General features: G+C 46.8%; 1 protein-coding gene across 1 annotated transcript in view; it reads right to left on the reverse strand.

Annotated features, from left to right (window-relative positions):
• Positions 1–17006: 17006 nt before the first annotated feature.
• The window catches only part of VIPR1 (vasoactive intestinal peptide receptor 1), a 78433-nt gene continuing 70390 nt past the window's right edge, over positions 17007–25049 (reverse strand). The window contains exons 11-13 of the mRNA XM_073002810.2: positions 23732–23870; positions 21115–21156; positions 17007–20000 (exon numbers count right to left, since the gene is read on the reverse strand). Of these exons, the coding sequence (XP_072858911.1) occupies positions 19809–20000; positions 21115–21156; positions 23732–23870 (373 nt within the window). The 3' untranslated portion in view covers positions 17007–19808. The remainder of the gene's footprint in view (positions 20001–21114; positions 21157–23731; positions 23871–25049) is intronic.

A 25049-nucleotide genomic window follows, 5' to 3' on the forward strand; every position in this document is an offset into this window, starting at 1 on the left:
GATGAAGCCGATGTCTCTGGCTGTTATAAGGGTAAGTTCCTTAATAGTGCCACCTAGGAGGTGTTGAATGTTTCTCAGGTTGTCCCATCCAGAATGGGAGGAAAGGAAAGTGCTCAGATAAGACAGGCGGCTATCCTTATACCAAATACCGTAGGCTGCTGCACTATGACAGAGTTCATTTGAGACTGAGTGCCGTCGATACAGAGAGGAAACCCCCCCAACATTTTTTCTCTTATTTTTCAGACGAGGAGGAAACCTTCAAAGTGCTTAATTGAAGCCGGGCCTTCCTGAGAGGCCAGGTGAGGACCAGTGAACTGAAATGCCTTCCATATAGGATGGAGATTGTGGAGGCTTGGGGCTTTTTACCGGTTCAACACACCAAGCCCACCTCATGGATCAGTTTTACAGTCCGAAGGTCCTCCCCCTTCATCCCCGGTGACTCAGGTAACCTCCCTAGAATTCTACTTTAGGATGGTGAACTATTTTCAGCCTCTCCTGGAAAGAAGGAGAGACAATAGGCCTAGTTTTCCATCTTCTGATAATACCTTGGCTTGACTACTGGAGTGCACTCTTGCTGGGTCTGCCTTTGAAGACTGTTCCGAAATGGTGGGAGCTGTGGATTTGATGAAACAGGGAGCTAGAAACATACCTTGCTTTCTCAGATACATCCTAGCTGGTTTGTTGCAAATCCGGCTCTCAAGGCGGGTATTTAGCTTTAAAGGGATCTTCTCAATAAGGGCCCCAGGTAGCCAAAGCCGCACTGGCCTTACTGTGAGGGACAGTTCAGCAGATGCCTCCGGCAACTGATGGAAGGAAGGCACTACCAAGGGAGGGCTCTGGGGCCTGTTTGGTCCTCCTGAATGGTCAAATATGTTGCCTTCCACTGCGCCATAACTTTTTGCATGCAAAAAGAGGAAAAGGTAGGCAACATTTTATTCTGCATTTTTACAAACTTTTGTCCCAAAGAAACCTTGCAGGAGGGCAGCATGCCACATAAACAAAGAAATGTTTTTTTTTAAATAAAACCCTCAAAACTTTCTTTTCTCAAACTGGCTAGCTTCTCCTCTCATTGAGATCGAGATCCTTCAGCTCAACCTTGGTGGTTATTATGGGCTGTCAAGTCACACATACGCCCTGTGGAAATCTCATGCATGAGCGATCTCCAAAATGCCCTGTATTCCACTACTCTGCTGATCAATTGCAAACTCAAGCCCGTGGCTTCCTTGATTGAGTCAACCCATCTCATACTTTGAACTTCCTCTTTTCCTGCTGCCTTCAGCTTTTCCTAGCACTCTTGTCTTTCCCAGAGAATCCTGCCTTATCAGGAGGTGCCCAAAGGAGGACAGCCTCAGTTCCAACATATTGGCCTCCGGAGAGGGTTCAGACTTGAGTTAGTCTAGGACCCACTCGTGCGTCTTTCTGGCAGTCCACAAAGCTCTCCTCCAGCACCGCATTTCGAAGAAATCAGTTCCCCCTCCCCTCAGCTTTCTTCGCTGTCCAGCTTTCACACCCGTACATGGAAAGAGTGTGGATGCATTTGGTCTCAACCCTGCAAGGACACATCCTGACACTTGAACCATAAAATGATGCCCCAGTCATTGGCTGGAAACGAATCCCATCAGGGCAGAAATCTGAAAATGTTTGTGACTTCTTTCCCTCTCTCTGTTCTCGTTCCCCTACTGGAGCACCCTCTTGTTATGTGATTTCCCTCAAGAACGGCTTTGTTCTTTCCTCGCCCTTCCCCTTTTATCTCTTCAGAAGATGTAAGAAACAAAGGGTTCAAAGTCTCCTCCAAGTTCTTAACGAACTAAAGAAAAGCAATGCAAAAGCTCTCTGCTCCCCTTCATGGAAAAACTTCTCAGACCTTGGGGCGGAGACGAAAGAGGAGAAGGGAAAACTCAAAGATCAATTATTAGCGTAAAAAATTAATGGCCTGCATTCATTAGTCTCGCGGAAGCCCCAGGGAACTTTACGAACTCTCCATCTCGTATTTCAGGCTGTAAGGAACATTTCCAGGCAAAAAAGACCAAACAACGTTTGGAGACGGAAATGTGTTCTCTGGAAAATACATTCGGAAAGATGATGGAAAAATAGTGCCCGTGAGCACGCGCAGAGCGCATGCCCCCTTCTCCCTGAGCTTGGAGGTCATGAGTTACACACATAATGACCTCTGATTAGTTCCTTTTGGAGCACGGGAAGAATGGAATTGCTTCCTTTTTGGGGAACGTCACAAATAGGAATAAAGCTACTTCGTTCATAGAACTATTTTCCACTGTCTTTCAAAAATTACTTTTACAGGTGATTCAGAGGCATTTTAAGAGCCTTTCTGACCTGCATTTTAAAAGTTAACATTGTACTTTTTTTAAAAAAAGTAACAGACAATAAGGAAAAAGGCTGAATCAGGAGTAGAGATTGACACAAAATGAACCATGAAATAACGCCCCCCTCCCCAAACACACAAGATTGGGCCATGTCGTGGCTTATTTCAGGGAGATTCGTGGAAACGGGCCTGCCCACAATGAAATGAAACACTGAACAATTAAAGAATACTTTAATTGGGGGGAGACTGATGGGGGGGGCTGTAATCCAGACGTCCCAAATCCAAACTTTGCCAAACTTGGAGGGAGTGGGGAGGAAGGTCAACGGGAGAATCGCGGAGGGTTTGATGTCCCTGACTCACACAGGGGCCCTTCCACTATTCCTGGAAGCCCCGAATTGCAAAAAACACAAAACACTTCATTTGTCATAAATTCGCAAAAGGTCATGGTTCATGAACAGGAATGAACCACAAATCGTGACGAACTGCTGTTTTCTCTAGTTTGTGCTCATCTCCTAATCAGGAGCATGAAGACTGATTTCTTCAACACTGTGAGTAATGAAGGTGACCTCTCCAGAAGACTGTTTTAACAGACTGTTTAAAAAACAGTCTTCCAAACTCAAATTGCCCCTATTTTCAGGAGGTATCCGTGCTTGTCTCCTCTTGCAAAAATCACGGCATCTTGCAACACCTATTTGTTACGACATAAACCTATGTGGGCCGTGGGTCATCAGACGCACTGAGTTCCTTCAGAAATGGTATACCCATGCGCATGCACACACATGCGTGCACATGCGCATCCATGCACACACACCAGGCACAAAGCAATAAATAAGGAATATGGGTCTGAACAATGCTACAAGCATCACTTAGAAAGGGTTTGTCAGGCTCTGGGTGGGTGGGATGATGACTCTTGGCCAAGGGGAGTTGGCCCTAAAACAGAATAAATTCTTTGTAATTCCTCTTTTATCCGGGTATCTGCAAAACGCAGGCCCTCCCTCTTCCACCCCCATGGTCTAAATGATAGATTTATTTTTTTTAGCAATTAAGAAGGGAAGCATGGGTTCCTGGATCAGATAAGGTTGCTCTCCGACAGGCTTGAGAACTTTCTCCTTTTCAAGAAATGAAGGGCGGCGATCCACTCCCAAGAGACCCTATAACCATGGCAGCTATTCCTAACTTTTGAGAAAATCACTCAGAGCCCCAATCAGGAAAACGGTTACAATCACCATGCAGGGAACAAGCGGCAGGACCCAGAATCTATTTTGGAAGTGCAATGTACATTTCTAAGAGATGAGTCCCACATATTGAAATGTCTGGACTCTGTGAGTAAGGAATATTTTTTTTGTTGTTTGTCCTACAGACTTCTCCGAGTGAGATATTGAAATGGTAAGTGCCAGTTAATGAGAGAAGGGGTGGACTACTCTGGGGAGTGCCTCACTCTGAGGCAGTGACAGATTTTACTGTCTTGGGCTCCATGATCACTGCAGACGGTGACAGCAGCCATGAAATTAAAAGACGCCTGCTTCTTGGGAGGAAAGTGATGACAAACCTCGACAGCATCTTAAAAAGCAGAGACATCACCTTGTCGACAAAAGTCCGCATAGTCAAAGCTATGGTTTTTCCAGTAGCGATGTGTGGAAGGGAGAGCTGGACCATGAAGAAGGCTGACCACCGAAGAATGGATGCCTTGGAATTATGGTGCTGGAGGAGACTCTTGAGAGTCCCCTGGACTGCCAAGAGAACAAACCTATCCATTCTGAAGGAAATCAAGCCTGAGTGATTCCTGGAAGGACAGATCCTGAAGCTGAGGCTCCAAGACTTTGACCATCTCATGAGAAGAGAAGACTCCCTGGAAAAGACCCTGATGTTGGGAAAGTGTGAAGGCAAGAGGAGAAGGGGACGACAGAGGACGAGATGGTTGGACAGGGTCATCGAAGCGACCAACATGAATATGACCAAACTCTGGGAGGCCGTGGAAGACAGGAGGGCCTGGCGTGCTCTGATCCCTGGGGTCACAAAAAGTTGGACACGACTAAACAACAAGAACTCTGGGGAGCTTGAAGCTATTTTGCTCTGTGAATCCCAGCATTTCTGCTGCACAGCTGGAGGAATTTAACCAAAATTGAAATCACTGCAACATGGAAAAGTTACTTTTTTGATGGCCAGAGTCCTCCATTCAAGCCTGACATCCTCAAGAGTCCCCAGCAGAACAACAGATTGTCCTTTGGCTGAGCTGCAAAGTTCTGCCTGGTTCACGTGAACCGATTTGAGCCGCTTTGAGGTCCTCATTTATGGAAGTGGATCGGGCGTTTTTCAGGGTGCTCACATTCCCCGGACTTTGAGGCTCGGCCCTGTCAGAAGCCTTCTTAATTTTCGCAATGCGTTTCATTAGTCAATCATGAACATTGACATACAATTGGGGGCGCAGCCGTACATTTCAAAAACTGAGCCCCTGGCCTCGCGACTCTGCATTTCCTCCTTTGAATAACACACTTAAAAGAGGAACCGGCTGTGATCTTTCAGACAGATGGCAATTCTAAAAGAAGTACAGCCTGATGCAAGTGAGGCCACGCTCTGAACATCCCAGGGAGCCCTTTGAAGAATTTAATTAGCAAAGCATCATCTGTCTGTTTCAATTGACCTAAGTCTCATCTCTCCAAGATGGTGGGTTAGGGATGGGCGAGAATCCCATTTGGCTTTCAGAGGATCTCTCCAAAATTTGCTAATTTCTTCCACACAGTGATGGAAAGAACTCAGAGTTAAAAGGAAATCCGCGTAGGAGAAAGTGAAATTTGAGGATCAAAGTCGGGGTTAAAAATAATGCGTATTCTTTTGCAATGACTGTGTTTCTCCTTCCACAAAGGGATTTCTTTAGATTTACATGACTCGCTGGTCAGATTTGCAAATGAAGGCTGTGTGTATATCGTGCAATGACCAACGTAAATGAACCCAAAGCACCCCATGTGCAAAATACAGAGGTGAGGAAAAGCATAAGTTGTGACAGGTGCCTTTCACCCCTGGGAGGGAAAAAAATCGCGGACACCACAAGCGTTGACATTCAGCTCTGAAAATTCTGAATCTCTGTGCGCTCAGCCAAGTTTGTGGTGCTGAGTTACGATTGCTAACTTTTTAGCAATCCTAAACAGTCCTTTAACCCTCGTCTTTAACAGGCACAAAGCAGGCAAACAAAAACCTAATCCTTTTCATATTAGGTATCGCTCTACCTATGAAGCTCTGCCAGTGGAGGTAGCTGAAAATTGTTCTTGATTTTTCCCCCCATGAGAACTTAGCGAAATTCGCAAAATTCTGCACAAACGGGGTGGAATGAACTTCAGGTTGGTTGGGTTTTTTCCCCCCAACTATAGTACGTCAAGGATCCTGCATCCAGAATTCACAAAAGTGGAGTTAACCATATATCAGCAAAGTTCCAGTCCTGCATAGCTTTGACTTACTTCCACTTAACATCTTAATTGCTAAACCTTTCCAAGTTTTGCCAAGAACTAATTAATTAATTTCAGAAACCTGTTGACCCCCGGACTTAGCGACCATAAGTGACTCCTAAGTGGTTGACAATGGAGAAACCAATCCTCACCACTCAGCACAACAAAGGAAATATCACACCAATCAACTGCAATTTAACCATCAAGATCTTTCTAACCTAAAACTTAAAAGACTAAAAGCTTAAAAGATGCCAGAACCAGGCAACTCAAATGCATAGGATAATTTAGAGGAGGGTGTCATTGAAAGCTTAGCTAAAAAGCCACCTCTTTAGCATCTTCTTGAAAGTTGGGAGGGAGGGAGGGGGCCTGGCAAAGTTCTAACAGGAGCGCGTTCGACATGGAAAGTGCCATGACTGAGAAGACTTGAGTTCAGGTCTTCTCTGCCTCTCCCAGCTCACATGGCACAGGCTGAAGTTCAACGGGAAAACCGTTCTGACAGATTATCCTTAAGGAAAGCGAGGAGAAGACGGTTACTCCTATTGAAAAGATAATTCAATGTTCTTCAGACTCTTCAATGTTTTTGACAACTTTAGCCATGAGTTTGAAATGCCATCCCTGGGAAGATATAGCTTTCCTCTTGGTGTTCTTTCAAGGATTTTTACAGAATGAATTATTGGTAAGCATCTAGAAGAATTCCAGACCTGGGACCCACCCACGGGGGCATTCACCGCCCTCCATCACTGCCTGGGTTTGAAACTGCTTTGGAAATCCTGCTGTTTAAGGGGAACTCCATCCACTCCGGGAAGGTGGAGGAACATTGGTCAAGTGCTTGAGATGCTCCTGGTTTTCTTTTTCAAAAAGAAGAGGTGGGGAGCGAGAGCAAATGGACTAGACAAGGTTGCTATTAAATTATCCCATAAACCGCACAACATCCTGGAATGACTCAGCGGGGAGTGTGGAGAAAGCAAACAGAACATGAAATAAATGGTGTCAGAGAAAGGTGAAAGATGTTCACCTCATTAATCACAAGGGCGTTAAGTCAGCAACATATGTTCCATTATCAACGTGGATGCGTGGGGAGAAAGAGACGGCATGGGGAATCAATCTTATGCCCATTTCTTCCCATTCTCTCACCACGGGTTCGTTTACTCTCGAGGTGCAGAGTCATCCGGCCCCAGCCTCAGCCGTTGCTCAAGTGGCAGAGCTTGGACATCATCCACCTGGTGGCAGGATACAGGGTGGCTGGGGGAATTCTTGGTTTTGTAGTTCAAAAGCTAATTTTCCGTAGCTCTGGGAGGCGAGGGCTCCCTACTTACCTCCCCACAGCCTAGTGGACTAATTGGGTGAAGGGAGAGGAGGGAATCCTTATGGGTCCATGATTTCCGTGGCTGCTTGTTGTGGTAGGTCCCAGACAGCAGTCAGCTTGCCTGTAGTGGAGATTTCTGAGGGATGGGGTTCCTATTGAAAAGAGGATGTGGGTGTTCAAGTGAGTGTGTTTATACATAAATCTAGCTGTGACAGATGAGGCCCCTCAAGGATGAAAAAGGACCTGCAAGGTAAAGATAAAGGTTCCCCTTGACATTTAGTCCAGTCGTGTCCGACTCTCGGGCGTGGTGCTCATCCCCATCTCCAAGCCATAGAGGCAGTGTTTGTCCGAAGAGAGTTTCCGTGGTCACGTGGCCGGCGCAACTAGACACAGAACACCGTGACCTTCCCACCGTGGTGGTACCTATTTATCAACTCGCATTTTGACATGCTTTCCAAAGGCTAGATTGGCAGGAGCTGGGACGAGCGACGGGAGCTCACTCCGTTGCGTGGATTCGATCTTACGATGGCGGGTCTTCCAACCTTGCAGCTTCTGCGGTTTAACCCGCAGCGCCACCACATCCCACTTAATGTGTATACAAAGGTTATCTAAAGCTTATCCTCAGTGGTGTAGGTGGCCTGGCCACGCAGGGTTGAAGACCAAGACTTTCTGAACAGCAGAGAATATTCCACCGCCTCTTCTCGTGTGTTTTGCTGCAATCTTGACATCAGCTAGAAGATAAATTGATTCTTCCACTGTCACGAGCTATCCCGGTGGCAAGGCAAAGGAACTGAGAGTGGTTCGGTCTTGAATCAGCAATTCAGAGCCACGAACTTTACAAAAGACCTACTCCCTACTTTTTTTTATGCCGATTCATCTTGTTGCCTGCCTGACTGCATTCTTCTTACGGGGAGGAGAGGCGGCTACAGGGACTGTTTGAGACTGAACTGATTGATTTCCATCAAGAATGGGTCAGAGAAGGAGACTCTGTATACCAGCAAAGTCCTCTGGCACAGGATGTTGTATGGATGTGAATGGCTGCTTTTAGTGCTGTCATATTTTGGCAACATTGGAAAATCAAAGAAGGTTCTGGGGGGGCATCAGGTTGCAGAGTTTTGAGTTTCTTGCAAAATTCCTTATGCTACACAGTAGAAGTATTGAAACTCACAGAGGAGAATAGATACAAGATCCCCAGATAGTCCACCCCTTACTCACTAATACATAATGTCTCAAAAACTCAAATTCTTGAGACATTTGGAGGTGAAAGAATGAAAAGCATTTCTTTACTTACAGTTGCAAACAGATCAATGGCAAACGAAGAACACAAGCTGATTGCCCAGATACTACAGAGAGGGAAAAGAACACTCAGCAGAGAGGCGGGACTCTCTTTGAATTCAGAGGCAGGAGGGATTTATTGGTTAGTGCTGGATAGATTGACAGTTACCCATGCCCAGAAAGGTCCCTCCCAACCATACCTACTACAGGCAGCATGCGAGATTGTAAGAATTCCAACACATCATGGGTTCCATTTCTCTGAAAGATGCCCATTTTATTATAAAAGAAGAGAGCAGGTTGATTAAATAACGGTGTCCATAACCCTCTTATCACTTGGGGCTTGTTGTCTCTCGCCTTTAAGTTGTCACCGCCATAATCCTCACTATTGATTTATTTAGTATTTTTAAAAGAAGATGTCACTTTGCTATTCTTTATGCTGTTCTTGGCTTGCAAAGCTCCCGGCGGACATGAGAAGAATCTGCACGATAAAAGCGAAATACCAAATTACTCGGATCTCTTCCATGGCTTTTTATGCTTCTCTCCCGAAAGCAAGGGAAAACAAAGTCAAACAAACAGCAGGGGCGCGTGTGGGTGGGTGCGGGGTGTTGACTGGCTCCGGGAAACATGGGCCCCAGTGATTTCGGTCAACTCGTTCAGCTTCAAACTCGCTGGAGGATCATTCCAGAAAGATCACAGTGCTGGGAGGAAGGCAGAGCTCTGGAGCGATGCAAATTGAGAGGGACAGCAGAAGAATATTTAGGATTGAATCGTCCTCTGTGGCCCCAAGGGAGAGGGAGCAGTCCCATAAACAGCACCAGGGTTCTGGAGAGCTCCAAGCGGATGATTATTTGAAGACAGACTGAAACCGTTCATGGGATGAACCCAGAACGCGGCCACCTGGGAGCATATGCCACACCATTTCTCATTAGAGAGCTGCTAATTTCCACAGGAGATGCAAAGCTTTTATTATTCAGTCTTACTGAGAGGAGCTCACATTATTATACCGTATTTTTCCATTTATAAGATTCTTCCCCCTCCCCTCCCCCCAGTTTTCTAACCCAAAAATTAAGAAAACTTAGCTTTGAGGATTCAGCCTCTGGGCTCAGAACGCTCGGACATTACGAGTCCCTGTTGCATCTGAGCCTAAAGGCTCCACCTCCAATGGGGTGTGATCCAATTGGTTTGTTCAGCATCAGCTGACATCAGTTCCATAAGGCTCTGACTGGAGGAAGCTAAGCCTCATGACTGAAGGAAGCCTGTTTACAGAGGCGAAGTCCAGAACAGTGGTTCTTAACGTGGGCAATAATGCCCCCCAGGGGGCAATTTCATTTTTCAGGGGGGCGGTAAAAAGAAAAGGGGCGGCGTGGGGGCGCTGGAGCAAAAGGGGGCGGTAGGGGGGCGCTGGAGCAAGCCAAACCTGTGAAGATGGCTGCAGCCTTTTTACAGTGTACATGAATATATATTTTCCTCCAATTTTAATTTAGTTTCAGACTTTTTGTCTTGAAATTTTTAGTTCCTGCATTTGTTTTTATGCCCTTTTTATATTTCTTTTTGCGTCTTAAAATTCACTTGCAACTAAATCATTAAATGTTACTTTTTGGGGGGGGGCATTTCATTTTCTTGGAATTTAATTTTGTTTTCAGGGGTCATTGGATTTAAGTGTCATAAATAAATAAATAAATAAATAAATAAATAAATAAATAAATAAATAAATAAATAAATAAATAAATAAATAAATAAATAAATAAATCGTCGCCACGGGGAGGGGGGTGATGAGAACTTCCTCAATGGCTCAAGGGGGCGTTTCTTTCAAAAAGGTTAAGAACCACTGGTCTAGAAGACCTCCAAGTCCCTTCCAACCTTACGGCGATTCTATGATCTGTGGCATTTTATCTGAAATGCTTTCCTTAGGCATGGGTTCCTTGAAGAAATGCCAACGTTTGGGTAAAAAAGCAGGAAGATGCACTTCTTCATCAAAATGGTTGAATCCAGTACGGATCCTGAGTGAAGGCCTGAGTTTATTTCCACGCTGCTTGTTCTTGCCAACCTGGACAGATGATGGATCTCTCCGCTGAGCCGGGAGGCAGCATCTGCAATCTCGTTTCATTTATATGAAATTCCTTTTATGCGCAACCTGGCTTGCATTCCTTCGAAAGTTTATGCCTGGCAGGTGGAGAGGTGCCGATAAGGTTTGGCTCAATGGAATCTTGCATCATTCCTACACACATGTAAAAGGTTAGGCTTTGAAGGAATGGTGCCCCTTGAAGAAGTCGTCGTGCTGTAACAAAATGTTGCCGTGTGGAATGATCCTGTTTAGGGTGATCGACTGCCAGCCCTCCCCTCTTCCAGTAAACTCCATTCCACTTTCTCCTCAACTCCCCTGAACATCTGAGCGAAGAAACTTCTCCGGCTACTGTAATTATTCTTGCATTGATATGCTCGTAACGGCTTCTTAAACAAAGGCATTCCACAGGTGAATTCTTGGTTCACATTTCTGAAAGTTTAAGACTGTTTAATAAGATTCGTAGATTTGTTTTCAGGTATAAAACTGCTGATGTGACTGTAGCCCTCCAGATGTTTTGAGCCTACAATTCCCATTCGCCCCTGGTATTCTCAAATGCAAGTGATGATGGGGATTGCAGTGCAAACGTATCTGGAGGACCAAGCTTTCCTACCCCTGCTTTAGAGTGAAAAAGGTAACCTGGAGGCAAATCTCTTTTGCCGTTATGTGCTATCAAGTCACCCTTGACTTACGGCGATTGAATGAATGAGACTTCTCCAAATTGTCCTGCCCTCAACTGCTCTACTCAGCTCTTGCAAACTCAAGAGATAAAAAGATAATTATTATTAAAAAAATAACTGAAAACAGAGCTGCGGGAGGAAACAGGAGAAGTGGCAGCAGGCGGACCCATAGCGAGAATCCCCAGGGGAGTCTTTTCCTTGCTTGCCTGCTTCAGCATGCCTGCCTGCTCCAATGAGGGGCTGGTGGGTATGCTCTCTCTCATGCAGACAGGCGCAAACACACATACACACCCTGCGGAGGGAAATGGGAAGAGCGAGGGTGGCTGGCGACACAATCACAAACACAACGGATTAAAACCAGTCCTGATAGAATGCACACCTTGACCTGAAACCACATGGCTTCCACGTGACATTAAATCGATTTCAAATACCCTGTTTCAGCTCCCTATTCGTCTTCATAGTGTAACCGTGCCCTAAGGAGTGCAATTAATCCTTACTGTTAATAGCGTCTATCATTCGGCTGGCATACTCATTTCCATTGCATTCAAGCTTCCTCCTCCCTGGACAGCGATCTTTCCGCTTCACAGGGCCATTTTGAGCTTCCCTGGCCGACCCTCCAGTTATAAACAACCATTTTCATGGACTTATTATGGGGAGAGACCCAAGAGATGAGCTAGTTGCATCAAAGCAAATAAAACTCGGGCGGGGGGGGAAAGAGCTGTGTGATTCCTCAAACAATTCAAAGGCAAAAGCAGGTGACACCTTTATAAGACTACTAAAGAAACCCCAGTCAAACAGCAGAGAGGGAGTTTTCTGTGATAATTCATCTTCTTCTGGCGGTGCACCAAGATTTTGTGGGTGGTTCAGAAAATTAGGTCTGCCCTGAAAGCTGTTTCCAAAGGGGGCACCAGCAGCATCCACGGACCGCGGTCTCTTTCTGAATCTCTTCTCATCAGATATGCAAGAGAGGAAACAATCCGTGCCTGTTAAGCTTGATCGCCTTTCGGTCCCTGTCTGTTGAAGGAGCTTGACATTTCCAACTGCCAATAGCAATTTGCTTTATAGCAGCCCCATTGGGAGACTGAAGCGTTTTCTCTGTGTTACACCAAGTCGGTGGAAGTAGAGAGATGGGCAACGGATGGGGCCAAAACAAGAGAGGTCGGATGGGGAAAAAGAAAGAAAAAGAAAAAGGCAGGTTTTTCTAAATAAATGGATGCGATTCAATCACCACCATGAAATGCTGAACATTTCTGGGCTTCAAAACCGAGATGCGTTTCAAACCCACTAAAATGAATTACCGTATTTTTTGCACCATAAGACATACTTTTTTTTCCAAAGAAACATTGGGGAAAAAGTGTATGTGTCTTATGGAGAGAAATTCCCAGATTATTTTTTCCTGTTTTCTTTGCCTAAAAATTTGGTGCGTCTTATGGAGAGGTGCGTCTTATGGAGCGAAAAATACGGTAGGGTAGAACTTAGCTCAATGCAATCCAATTTTCGGCTAGCATTTGGAGGCAACACAATTTTAATTCAGAGGGTTGGGTAGCTCAGTGGTTTAAATAAGTCTGAAGTTCAATTCCTCCAATATGTGCCCCTTTGACAGGGACTCGACTCGGTGATCCAGAGGGTCCCTTCCAGCTCTGCAGTTCTAAGATGATGGTGATGATGATGATGATGAGTAGGGGGCACAGATGCAACTTCAAAAAGCTTCTATGGATGCCGGGGCTTGTGAGGAATGGGGAACAGGTGTAGCCCTGCAAAGGTTGCTGGATCCTCTCACACTCCCTCACCTTGGGCTAGGCAAAGGATGATGGGACTTGCAATTCAACCACATCTGAGGATCTACACTTCACTCAAATCTGGGCTCAAGGATTTAAATCAAGGCAGTTGCTTGTCCCCGCCTTAGAACCAGAGTTTAGAAGTGCAACGTTTCTGGACTGCAAGTCCCAGAATTCCCCCCAGTTAGCATAGCATGATGGGAATTGTAGTCCAAGGGAATACCACTTGCAGGCTAAAACTGGGATTCTAACCATCATTTTATCCTCATTAAATATCTACCAGGAGAAAAGTGGCCTAGAAATAAGACAGACAGATGGACGGACAATTTTCCATGCAGTTATATCCTCTGTATGACTGTGAGCCAGCAACAGCTCGCTGGGGTGGGTGGGAAAGGAGCTAAGTGCTGGCGTGGGCAGGCCCCCTCAGCAATGACAGAAGGGTGGCTGGCCTTGAAGGCAACACCTGAGGCCGACAAGGGTGGGGGCCCTCAACCCACCCCCAGAGAAACATCTGTAGCTGAGGTAGCTATAGAGGCGAGTGAGCAAGGAGAGGAACCGGACATTCGGGAGGACGCCTGGGAGTTTCCGTCACCTTTGGAGAAGAGAGAAAAGATTCTGCCGGGGGAGACGCTTAGAAAGGAGTCCTGCAAAGGACGACAGAGACACTGCTTTCCTTTCCTTTGTATGCTGAGTCCAATAAAGCTTAACTGATCACCACTATCTGTTGCCTCATCATGGATACAGTGGCTGGGGCCACTCACCATGACCTCAGGTGTGTTTGCGTGAGCGAGTCAAGTGATGACGCGGGACAGATGATGTTACTGAGGAAAATAACATCCCATGTCAGTTTCTCCCTCTCTTGTCTCATGTATGACAGCCCCGATGCTCGGCTCTGGGCAAAGGAGAGCCCTCGGCAGCAAGAAAATCAAGACTAGAGATGGGCAATCGCTGCCAGTGTGATGGTTTGCGCCGGTTCGTTTCTCACCCGAACAGATTTTCGACGGTTCCCCAGGCCCGCCTCCTCCTCCAGCAGGTGCCCAATCAGAGGCAGCACACAGAGGAGGCGGGGCAGGGAAGCCAGGGCGCTGCCTGTGAGTGGGCGCCCCTGGAGGAGGAGATGGGGCTGGGAACCCCCAAACATCTGTTCGGCCAAGAAACGGACTGGGACGAACTGTCGAACCCACAGTTCGTGCCCATCTGTCGTCAAGACCACAAAATGTTCCATTGAAATGGCGGTGGGGATGGGAATCAGGACCTTCTGTATAGCAGGCCTGTGTTCTTGGTGCACGCCTGTGCGTGAACACCCGGGATGGCCCTGGATGCTCCAGTACGATTATCTCTGGTCCGTGGGAGTTGGAAGATGAAAGTGGAAAATCCAGATTTATTTTTGGCACTTCTCAGTGCCTTAACATCCAGGTGCTCTCACCGAGGAAGATAAAAGAGCAGTCCAACAAAGCTCAGGAAAGTTGTTGTGGGTTTTTCGGGCTCTTTGGCCGTGTTCTGAAGGTTCTTCTTCCTGACGTTTCGCCATTCTCTGCGGTTGGCATCTTCAGAGGACAGGAGTCAAAACTCTGTCCATGCTCTGTTGCTGTTTGTTGGATAGTTGGACAGTGGATAGTTGGGCAGTTGGATAGTTGGACAGTGACAGATAAATCTCTCCCTCTTATCACATAATCTCTCCCGCTTATCACAGCAATACATCCATGACAAAAACATGCTGATTACCATAATCACCCAATCTCCTGAAAAGGACAAAAGCTGTTCCCACAGCTATAAATACTCAACTATCCAATAAACAGCAACAGAGCACGGACAGAGTCAGGAAGAACAACCTTCAGAACACGGACGAAGAGCCCGAAAAACCCACAACAGCCATCAGATCCCGGCCGTGAAAGCCTTTGAGAATACTCAGGGAAGTTCCTTATTAAAAAACCCTCCAACTCCCATATTGGATTCTGGGAGTTGTAGTCCAATCCCCCTGCAACCCCCCCATTCTGACATTCTCCTGGGTGTGCCCCCATTGAAATGAAGGAGAGCAATTGAAACTGGGACCCTTCTTGTAAGCTGCCTAGAGTGTTCGCGACGAACAGATAGGCGGGGTATAAATGGAATAAATAAATAAATTCTTTGGCATAAGCTTTCCATGCGAGATCCAACATGTTGTGTCCCACCGCTGGGATGTTCTTTTTTTTTCCTTGCTGTCTTTCTAGTTTCCCATAGCGCTTGGCAAAAGTCCGGTGTTTTGGACTACCCCAGACCACACGACCCCTGCTTTGCATGATAGTCGATTAAGATCCAAAAAATGTAACTTTCCCCATGAACCAGAGTCATGTTCTTGCGCGACTCTTGTTGATTCTACAGGCTTGACGTCAAGACCTTCTCCACGGCTGCGGTCCCAAGACTTTATTTGACCGTCCAGACCACGGCTGGATGCCGTCCGGAGACAAAGATCTTTTCAAACCTGAGCAGCAGACTTCTCTTGCCAGCCACAAACTTGCCCGCCTAATTGCTTAGCAGCAAAAAAAGAGATCGGCTTCCGTGGAAAAGTGTCTCATCTTTCCAGGTATTATTGACATCCGTGTCTTGGAAACGGGGCCTCGGGCATCAATCTTGATCCAGCAGAACGATTACGGAGCTGGTGGTGGTGGCGATTAGGGTCGGGCAGAAACCAGAAAACTGGTGGTTCGTGATGGTTTCTGGTTAGCCACGAAGCCCCCAGAAAAATGAATCCATTTGCTCACCCTGCCTCCATGTCCGTGGGAGCCTGGTCAGAGGCCACGGCAGACTGCTGGCAGGGAAGCTGAGCCCGCAGCCTCCGAGGATGGCATCCATACCAGCAACGGCAGCAGGAGCAGGCACGCAGTCAGAGGGAAGGGGGTGGGGGCAGGCAAACTTTTGTTGCTGGCATCAATTGGGAAAAAAAGTTTGACTTTTTTTTTGTTTCGGGAAAACAGGACCCCTGAACTGGGTCACAAAATGAACCGCAAACCACCCTGGTCCATCCGTTTTGTGTGTGTTTTTTGGTTCGTTTCATGCGCATCTCTAGTGGTGATAATAAAGCAAAGCAAAAAGCATGCTGCTTATATACTGCCCCGTAGAGCTTCAAGCACTCTCTGGGCGGTTTACAAGTAGATTATGCAGGCTCCACAATGCCTCCCTAGCAAGCTGGGTACTCATTTTAGAAGGATAGAAGGTTGAGTCAACCTTGAGTCGGCTACCTGGGATTGAACCCCAGGTCATGAACACAGTTTTGGCTGCAGGACAGCGGTTTAACCACTGCACCACGAAGCTCTTAACAATAACAATAATGTGTTTTATTAAGATTACAATTGTCATTATGACTATTATTGCCAAAGCTACCTTCTTTTGGGGAAAGTTCCACAGTTCTGGGCAGAAGCAACTTGGTTGCGGAAATGGGATGGGCTTTGAGTTCTCTAAAAACCACCACCTTAACGCTCTGAATTTTTGTATTCGCGAAGGCTTTCACGGCTGGGATCTGATGGTTGCTGTAGGTTTTTCGGGCTCTTTGGCCATGTTCTGAAGGTTGTTCGTCTTCACATTTCACCTGTCTCTGTGGCCGGCACAGAGGACAGCTCTGAATTTTTCTAATTATTAATCATGCCTTTTGCCAGGCACTCTTGGCAAGCAGCTGATGGGTCCAGCAATGGAGGTCTGTGGCCCTTGTTGGTTCATTCCACATTTCTCTCCGCAGGCAGCTGGATACTTAAAGAGTGTCTCTCACTGCCGAAAAATGCTAATCTCTTAAGTCCTTGGTATAAAACTAGGAGTCCTGATAGAACTTACTTGCACGGCCCCTTCGGGAGTTGGTGTAATTGTTAAGTGTCTGACTAGGGAGGGCCAGAACATGAAAACCTTGGGGGTCTGGACTCCACCCCCGCAAATCAGAGTGAGCCAGTGTGATGTAGTGGATACAGTGACCGACTAGGGCTCCAGAGACCTGGGTTCGAATCTCTGCTCAGCCATGGAAACTCACCGGACCTGTCAATGATAAAACCACTCCTTAAGCATCTCACATACCTTACAAGGTTGCCATCAAACAGACATGACCTGATGGCATGTAATACGTCAGTCAGTTCAGGGCAGAAAGCAGAGTTTATATATATATATACACACACATATATATATTACTTTATAAGTTTATTATTTCCTTTCAGCCACGGCAGCTGCAGGAGGATTTCCCTCCCCCATCTCCATGTCTACCATTTTGAAACGAAACAAACGAAAAGTCTTCTTGAGATGAACTGCAGAAAGGGAAGGAAGGGGATGACATCTGCTGCCCCAAGTCTGGCTAAATAAATAAGGAAAGGTCAAAGGTCATGAGAAACAAGACCAGCTCCTCCCACGAGAGGGCCACCAAAAGGAGACGGCGAGAATGTTCAGATGGAGAAATGGCCGCTGGTGGACACGGAGACACCCTGTGGAAGGTTGAATCAGTCTTGCTTTCCAATCAACTGTTCTGGAAGTTTTTTGGAACACTGACATGAAGGCAGAGCAGGGAATGCTGGTCCTTCAAAAGAGGGGAATTCAAGGCCAGGATGATGTTCAGACTACAGACCTTTTCTCCCTTCTTTCTTCCTCTTCCTCCCTCCATTGCAACCACATGGCAAACAAGTTCTCAAAACAACAACAGTTCACAGTCCTGGCTTCCTAGCCCTTCACCATGCATGGACATCAGAAACACGCAAGTCTTATTTTCAAAGGATTCCATTAGGTCTTCCTCATCGTCTTCACATTTTATAACGGGTTGTGATATCCCCAGTGGAAAGCCATGGAAAAAAAACAGAGATCCTTCTTCCAGAACTACTCGGTGGCATCTGATCGTGCATCAGCGAAGCCTTGGTCCTCAACGCCACGTCTCAAGCGAAGACGGACAGCTTCTGAAGCCTGGGGACCCGAGTGGAATCTCTCCGCAGATATTGTGACACCCACTGGAGAAATCCTCACTGAAGCGCCTGAACGGACTCTCGCGGAGGGGGATCTCATGTTGTGAGGGACCTTGAGGCCGATCGAGGGGATCCCCAGCCCTCGAGGGAGACAGAAGTCAAACCTCCTTCTCAACATTTAAGGGGTCTCTGGGCATACAAGAGGCAGCCTTGCTCAGCCTGTCAGAGGAAAAAGGGACTCCTCACGAGTAAAGGGGGTTATGTAGTATGCAGGGTTCTCATCATAGGCGAATCTCAAGGACTCAACACCCAGGCAACTCTGAAGGGCCTGAGGCTGGACCCTTCTCTCCCAATAGCCCCCCGTCGGCCTCTAAAACACAGCAGAAGATAGGAAACCAAGCTGAACCAAACCAGGAAGAGACCAGAGATATACTTCCCTGTTTTTTGACTTCTAGGTTTTTGGGGTACGAGGGCTGGGAAGCAGAGACTCCCTCCCAATGCCAACAGCCATGCTCCTGGGGGCCTTTGAGAGCCAAACCCTACTTTCCATGGTGATGTTTTCCTCTCTGATAACTCCTTCCTCTGATATAAACGGCCACCTGGGGATCCCGCTTGCCCATCCCTGTTTAGCCTACAAGGTGGGCATTTCTGCTCTGAACGAAGCCTGGAAGGCCCTGGTTGGAGAGCGTTCAGTGCTACGCACTGAGTGCGGGGATAATGTCTTTACACCTGCTCTCTGGGAGGTATAGTCCCGGCTACCTAGCCCTTCACCGTGCATGGACATCAGATTACCCTCCAGCCATGATTCTCACACTGTTCCTGCGTGTGGAATTTGCACTGCCTTCACACCTCTGAAACCTCTTCTGCATTTGCATCTTGGACCTTCCTTCTTCCTGTTAAGTCTCGCAACGACTCCTGTGAATTAGTACTTCTCCAATGTTGTGTTGCCCCCTCCAGCAACACAGCTGACCTCCTCTCCCCTCCGAAAGAAGCCAATGTCAGCGCCCAGAGCATGGAAGTCCAGCCTCCTACTTAGGAAAGCTCTTCCCATTCCAGCTAGACCAGCCTCGCATAACATGTCTTCCAACAGCTGCTCACCAAGACATGGGAGAGATGACACGCCTTGACCCGGGAGGGAAGCCTGCTGATTTAGCAAAACTCAACAGAGCAGGCGCCAACGTGGCATGCAAAGCCCTGCTTGTCACCCAGGGAGGGGAACACAGCTCCGAGGCAGCATCTGAGCCTTGGAAAAAGAATATTGAACTCCTGGGCTCTCTAAGTCATCAGGTACAAGGGGCGAGATCATCTCTGGCTGAGCGATGCTGGAAAGTTGCCGTGAGTCGGTGTAGATGTCCCAGCGCTCGACAGAAGGGTGATCCCTTTGTTTCGGTGGTCTACAGAAGACGGTGTGTGTGGAACACCCCTTGGGACACGAGTAAAGCGTCCAGGATCGACTGGGAGGAAGATCTCTCGCTGGCATTGAGATGACCTTCTGGCTTCTGAAGCTTATCTAGTGACTAAAGGAGCTTATTCAAAGCTACTGGCCCAAAGACGGCATCTCCTCTCTTATAATATCTTCCGAGCCCTTTTCCACAAGAGCTCCTTCTGTTCATGTCTTCTCCTTTTTTTTAAAACTAAATCCTTGAATATTTGGTTACTGAAGTCAGAGACGACGCTGACTGTGAAATCAATCAATGGCCCTTCTTAAAAAACACAACCGAAAACCCCAAACCACAGGGGCTGTTTTATCCGTCATGAAGTTCTTGTGCTAGGTTGACAAGCACCTCCAATGATATCTTTAATTTGGGCTCGGTAAAGAAGAGGGGGAAAAAAAGATCCATCCAGAAGTTTCTCTCATCATCCAGCACATTTTGGTCCCAATTATCTGTACACTGGTTTTGGTGGACAAAAGAAGTGTTTTTTTTGGTTTTTTTAAAATGATGTTTTTAAAAAAGTCTTTAACGTAAAAGCTTTGGCTGCTTCTGTCTTCCGTCCTACCTATGAGTCCCTTGGTCATTCACTTTTTTTGGGGGGGGGGGCTTCTCAGACGAGCGACAAGTCGGCCTGGAAGCTGGAGCATCGGCGCGTCTTCGGACTGCACTTGGTCAGCATGGAGATCTGAGTGCTGAAGTTAGTGCCGCTACTGCCCAGCGATGGGTGGTGGTACTTCATGTCGGAGCCCAGGAACCTCTCCATGTGCCACCTACGCCACTTGCGCTTCAGCTCAGCTTGAACCTAAGAAGGTATTTCAAAAAAAGAGAGAGCGGATTAGTTTTAGGTGTGAGAAGGAACATCCGCAGATAGTGGCGAGGTCCAGCATCTCATGCTTCCTCAGACATCTCACTTATTGAGGCAGCTTACTCTCTAACGGGCAGACAGCCGTTCGGGGAATTTCACAACTGAGCCGAAACTTGAGATCAAAGCCTTCAAGTCTCGGTCTACATGGCTCCCAACCTTGGCCCCCCCCAGATGTTCTTGGACTGCAACTCCCAGACACGTTTGCTACTTGCTGTGCTGGCCAGGATTTCTGGGAGCTGTAGTCCAAGAACATCTGGGTTCATCAAGATTGGGAACCTCTGGAGGGTTTCAAACCATTGTCTCCCAACGTCTTCCTGGACCTTCTGATCATCACTGAAGCACTACCTAGCACCGTTCCCTAACTGCGCTAATTAACAGAACTCACCATGTATATTTTATCAAGCACATAGTAAATTTCCCTCTCCTCCCTTCCCTGCTGGGGAAGATGGGATGTGAGACCTCATAAACAGGTCTCATGTTTTTTGGAAGCATGCTTGAAAAGAAAGTAAAACCATAAAAGGGTTGTTTGCAGTACAGTGAGAAACATGGATTTTGGGAGACTACATACAGCTAAATCCATGGCTCATTTGACAGATTGATTGATTGATTGATTGATTGATTGATTGACTGATTGATTGACTGACTGATCATCTCATAATTATGACAACTTTTTTAAAAAAATCCAATTTTGGTTTTGCCGTTGTTTAAAACCTGAGAAACCTGCATTTTAAACCATTATATCATGCATCGTACCTTGCTGATCAGGGTGTGGTGTTTTGCAACAAAATTCAAAGGCAAATTTCGTTATGCCTAATGAATGAATTAGTTAATGAACCAGTTAGAAGGCAGACCATTAGTTAATGAAACATTTTAACAGGTGAAATGGCAGCTCCTGAATCAATACATCCAACAAATGTAATTATACCTAATCTGAGAATTAGTTGATGAAGTGCTTAAAAGGCAGGTCGTTGATTGATTAATTAATTAAACATTTTAAAGGGGCTGCCAGTCTCAGACACATGGACTGGGCGAAAGATTCCCCCTCTCTTACCTCTCCATTCAGGAAACAATACAGGACTGCAACCACAAAGCCCTAAGGAGAGAGGGGGAGAAAGAGATAAGAATAGGGGATAATGTTTTTATTCCATCATCTTTATGTACAAGGAAACACACTTAAATCTGCAGGTCTCTCCGCTATGCCCCCTGCCCCCAATCTGGATACCCAGAAATTTTGGGATCAGTAATGATCAGATTAGTCTCGTAGTAGAAGGTTTCTAAAAATGATGCCATCATCATTCATTGCCTCAACAGAAGCAAGAAGTGATGTCAGCTGATGGAGGTCATGGGAAGCAGCTGGCTGTGGAGGGTGATGGGAAGGGGTCAGTGTGGTTCTGATCTGAATTTAACTCATAAAGCAAAAAGCAAAGTGTGCTGCTTATATACCACTTAAAGCAGCACTCTCTGGGCGGTTTGCAATTTAATTATGCAGGGTACACATTCCACCCCACACCCAGCAAGCAGGATACTCAGTTTTCCAATCTTGAAATGATGGAAGGCTGAGTGAAGCTCGAGCCGGCCAACTGGGATTGAATCCAGGGTCGTGAGCAGAGTTTTGACTGCAGTACTGCAGTTTAACCACCGCATCACCGGTCTTCAGAATTCAAAAGTGGACGGACGTATAATTGACAGATTCCCCCATCCATCATCTACAAAGCCTAAAATGATGGATAAGAACCTTGCGCTTTCCAGCCTGCCACAGGTTGGCAAGGCTACCTCCCAACTCCACCGCCGGCGGCAGATGCAGATCAGAGAATGTGCCCTTCCAAAAATGTAACAAGGAACCCACAGGCTTCCCAGCGAGGCTAAAAGCAAAAGTCACAGCTTAGCGTAGGTGAGAGATTGTAAGGTGTGCCTTGTTGAAGATGATCAAGAAGAATCAAATAGCTCATCAACCTGTTTCGAACATAAGAAGCATCTAGTCCAGCCCTTCTCAGTAGAGGCCCTGGCACTTTTGAAGGGGGGCCACAGACTGGGAACAATCTTTCTCACATCTCCTTGTGAGATTTGTTGTGTGGTTTACCCCCCTCCAGATTCAGCCTACAGTGGTGCCTCGCATAGCGACCGCTCCGTTTTATGACGAAATCGCTTTGCAATGGACTTTTTGTGATCGCAAAAGCGATCGCTTTGCGATGTTCCCTATGGGGTATTTTTGCTTTGCGATGATCGCAGGGAAGTGATCATCGCAAAGTCCCCATTTTCGCACAGCTGATCGGCAGTTTCAAAATGGCCACTGGGTAAACAAAATGACAGCACGCTGTTTTTTGGGACGGATTCCTCACTTTAGAGGCACAGAAAATGGCGGCACTATGGAGGATCTTCACTCAACAGTGAGTTTTAAGCCCATAGGAACGCATTGAAGGGGTTTCAATGCGTTTCTATGGGCTTTTTAATATCGCATAGCGATGTTTTAGTTCTGCAGCGATTTTTGCGGAACGAATTAACATCGCTAAGCGAGGCACAACTGTACATTCCTTTCCTATTGTCTTTAGGGCTGGGGCCAAAAAAAGACTGAAAAACGGCTGATCTGGTACATGGCAGCCAAACAGATCCTCCCGGGAAGTCCACAAGTAGGACACTTTTGGTGTCCTACTCGTGGACTTCCCGGGAGGATCTGTTTGGTCCTCCAAATTAATATTGAGAACGACGCGGTTTCCCACGCTGGAGGTAACGTGGCACCGTCATGTCTAGCAGCTGCCAGTGACCTTATCCTCCACTAGTGACTAAAGAGATGCTTTGTGGAAGTCAACAAACAAGGCTGAAGTCCATCAGCTTTTCTCTCCCTTTGCCTTCAAACAATCCATATTCAGAGGTACACTGCCTCTGCGCCTGGAGTTTCTTTTTAGCTATCACGATTAATAGACAATGGGAGATTTCAGCTCCTCCACGTCTAGGTCTAACTCTCTTTTAGTGCCATCAAATCCCATGTTTCAAGGTGGCGATTTGTACGCATTCATTATATTAACATATCTATTTTACATATACCTGTAAAAGACAGAATTTAGAAAAGCTGCTTTAGGGTGCTGGCCTGGGGATTCTAGGGATTTGTAGTCCAGCCATGCTGGGGATTCTGGGAAGTGTAATAAAAAGTAATTTTCCCAATCTCTGTTTTAAACTGCAGTAGGACCCCCCACCATCCACAGGACCAGTATCCACATATTCATTTATCTGCTTCCTGAAAACTCTAAATAAAAACAAAAAAACCCAGAAATATGTATTTATATGTATTTCCAGGATGTATTGACCAGAACTGGCAACTAGAGGGAGCCAGAGACCATGCAATGCATAGGTTTCAATATTTCCGCGTGTTTCAGCATCCGCGGCTTGGAACTGATTCTGTATATAGTGTGTGCCTGTGTGCGTGCATGTGTGTGTGTAATGGGTTCACAGTAGGAGAAACCAGGACGGGTTGTTCTGTGTTGTTGGCACACATAATCCTGCCACTGAGACCCAACTCTCAAACAACAGAGTTGAATCTCGCTCCCGTTCCATCGACTGAGAAAAACTGCAATGATCTGGAGGGAGTCTGGCCCTTCCTTCTAGCCCCATGCCCATTGGTTTCTCTGTTTGCCACCGGAATGGGATTCAAACGGTTCGGCAGCGGTGTTTACCTGGAAAGATCCTAACACCAGCTCAAAGACGAGCTTCACTTCCAGCACCTCCTTCTTCGCCGTGTCAGGATAGAAGGCGAAAATGGTGTAGTGAATGCCAAAGAGCGGGATCAGGAGAAGGGTGGATTTTGCAAGCCTCCTGGGAGGAAAGACGACAGAGGGAATCGATTATGCAGGCTGGAGAGGAGAGCTGGCACATTGGAGCTGATCAACACACGCAGGGTTGGAACCACAACCTTCTCAGCAGACAGCTATGAACAGAACGGCAAATTTAATGCGGAAACCTCACACAAAGAAATCTGGCCCACCAGGGGAGCCCAGGAACCTTCACTCTGTTGCTTTTCTATACATTGAATGTTTCCTGCACTTACAGGTTAGTTTCATCCTGCAAACAACGGCAGGTGTGATTCTACAGGCATGCTTGCATTGGTTCCCCGTATCCCGAGAGGGCAGATAGTGGAGGGCAATGAGTTAGAGATGGGTTCTCTGACCATGAGCCTGTGCAAATTTGGCCCCAAATCACTGAGGACTCTTGTTTGAGCCGATATCATTATGTAAGGAGTTCTCGGCACAGCAAAAGCGAGATACTTTGGAGCACCCTGTTTCCAAATTTAGGCTGTTTTGCTCTTCTCCTCTAATCCACGGCATTACCGGATGAGTCACACAGATCACACTTGGCCTCCTGGCTTGAGACAGAAATGGAATTGGCAAGAACTGGGTATTTATGCCAAGATGCCCGCTAATGACTTCTTCAATAAACAAGACAGGGAAGAGAAAGTTCAAGGGAAGAGAAAGTTCAAGGCCAGGTGATGGGGAGGAGGCAGCTGATGAAGGGATCCCCGAGGTGACAGACCTGTCCCACTAAAGCCAATCCTGAGGGAGTGGCGGTGGGAAGAATTAGAACTCGTGGCTCTAAATCTGACATAATGCCAGTGGAGGGAAGACCCCTGGCTAGTGCAGTGGCACAGGAACACACCACTGTGCACGTGGTCGGGGAAGCCATTTTGCAAGCTGGTGCAGCCGCCTCTTGGAGAACAAAAAAGACCTGGGACAGGGGAGGGTGCTAAGATAAAAAAGGCACTTCGTTAATAACTATAAATGGTCTCTCTGCTGACAAAATCCGTTAGGAAAACAACCCAAGGAGAAGTGGCTGGGGATGTCACGGCACCCATGCTCATCACAAAGCCCCATTGCATGGACCCCGTGAGCCCCAGATCCGCTACCACACCGGAGAAGGAGCGAACCCCTTCCTTGCTCTGAACGCCCTGCTTTAAAAATGGCTTATTAAAAAAAGGTGAATGGCTGGCACTGTTCCCTG

The sequence above is a fragment of the Pogona vitticeps genome, chromosome 6 (genome assembly GCF_051106095.1).
Source record: "Pogona vitticeps strain Pit_001003342236 chromosome 6, PviZW2.1, whole genome shotgun sequence".
In the NCBI taxonomy this organism is placed as follows: Eukaryota; Metazoa; Chordata; class Lepidosauria; order Squamata; family Agamidae; genus Pogona; species Pogona vitticeps.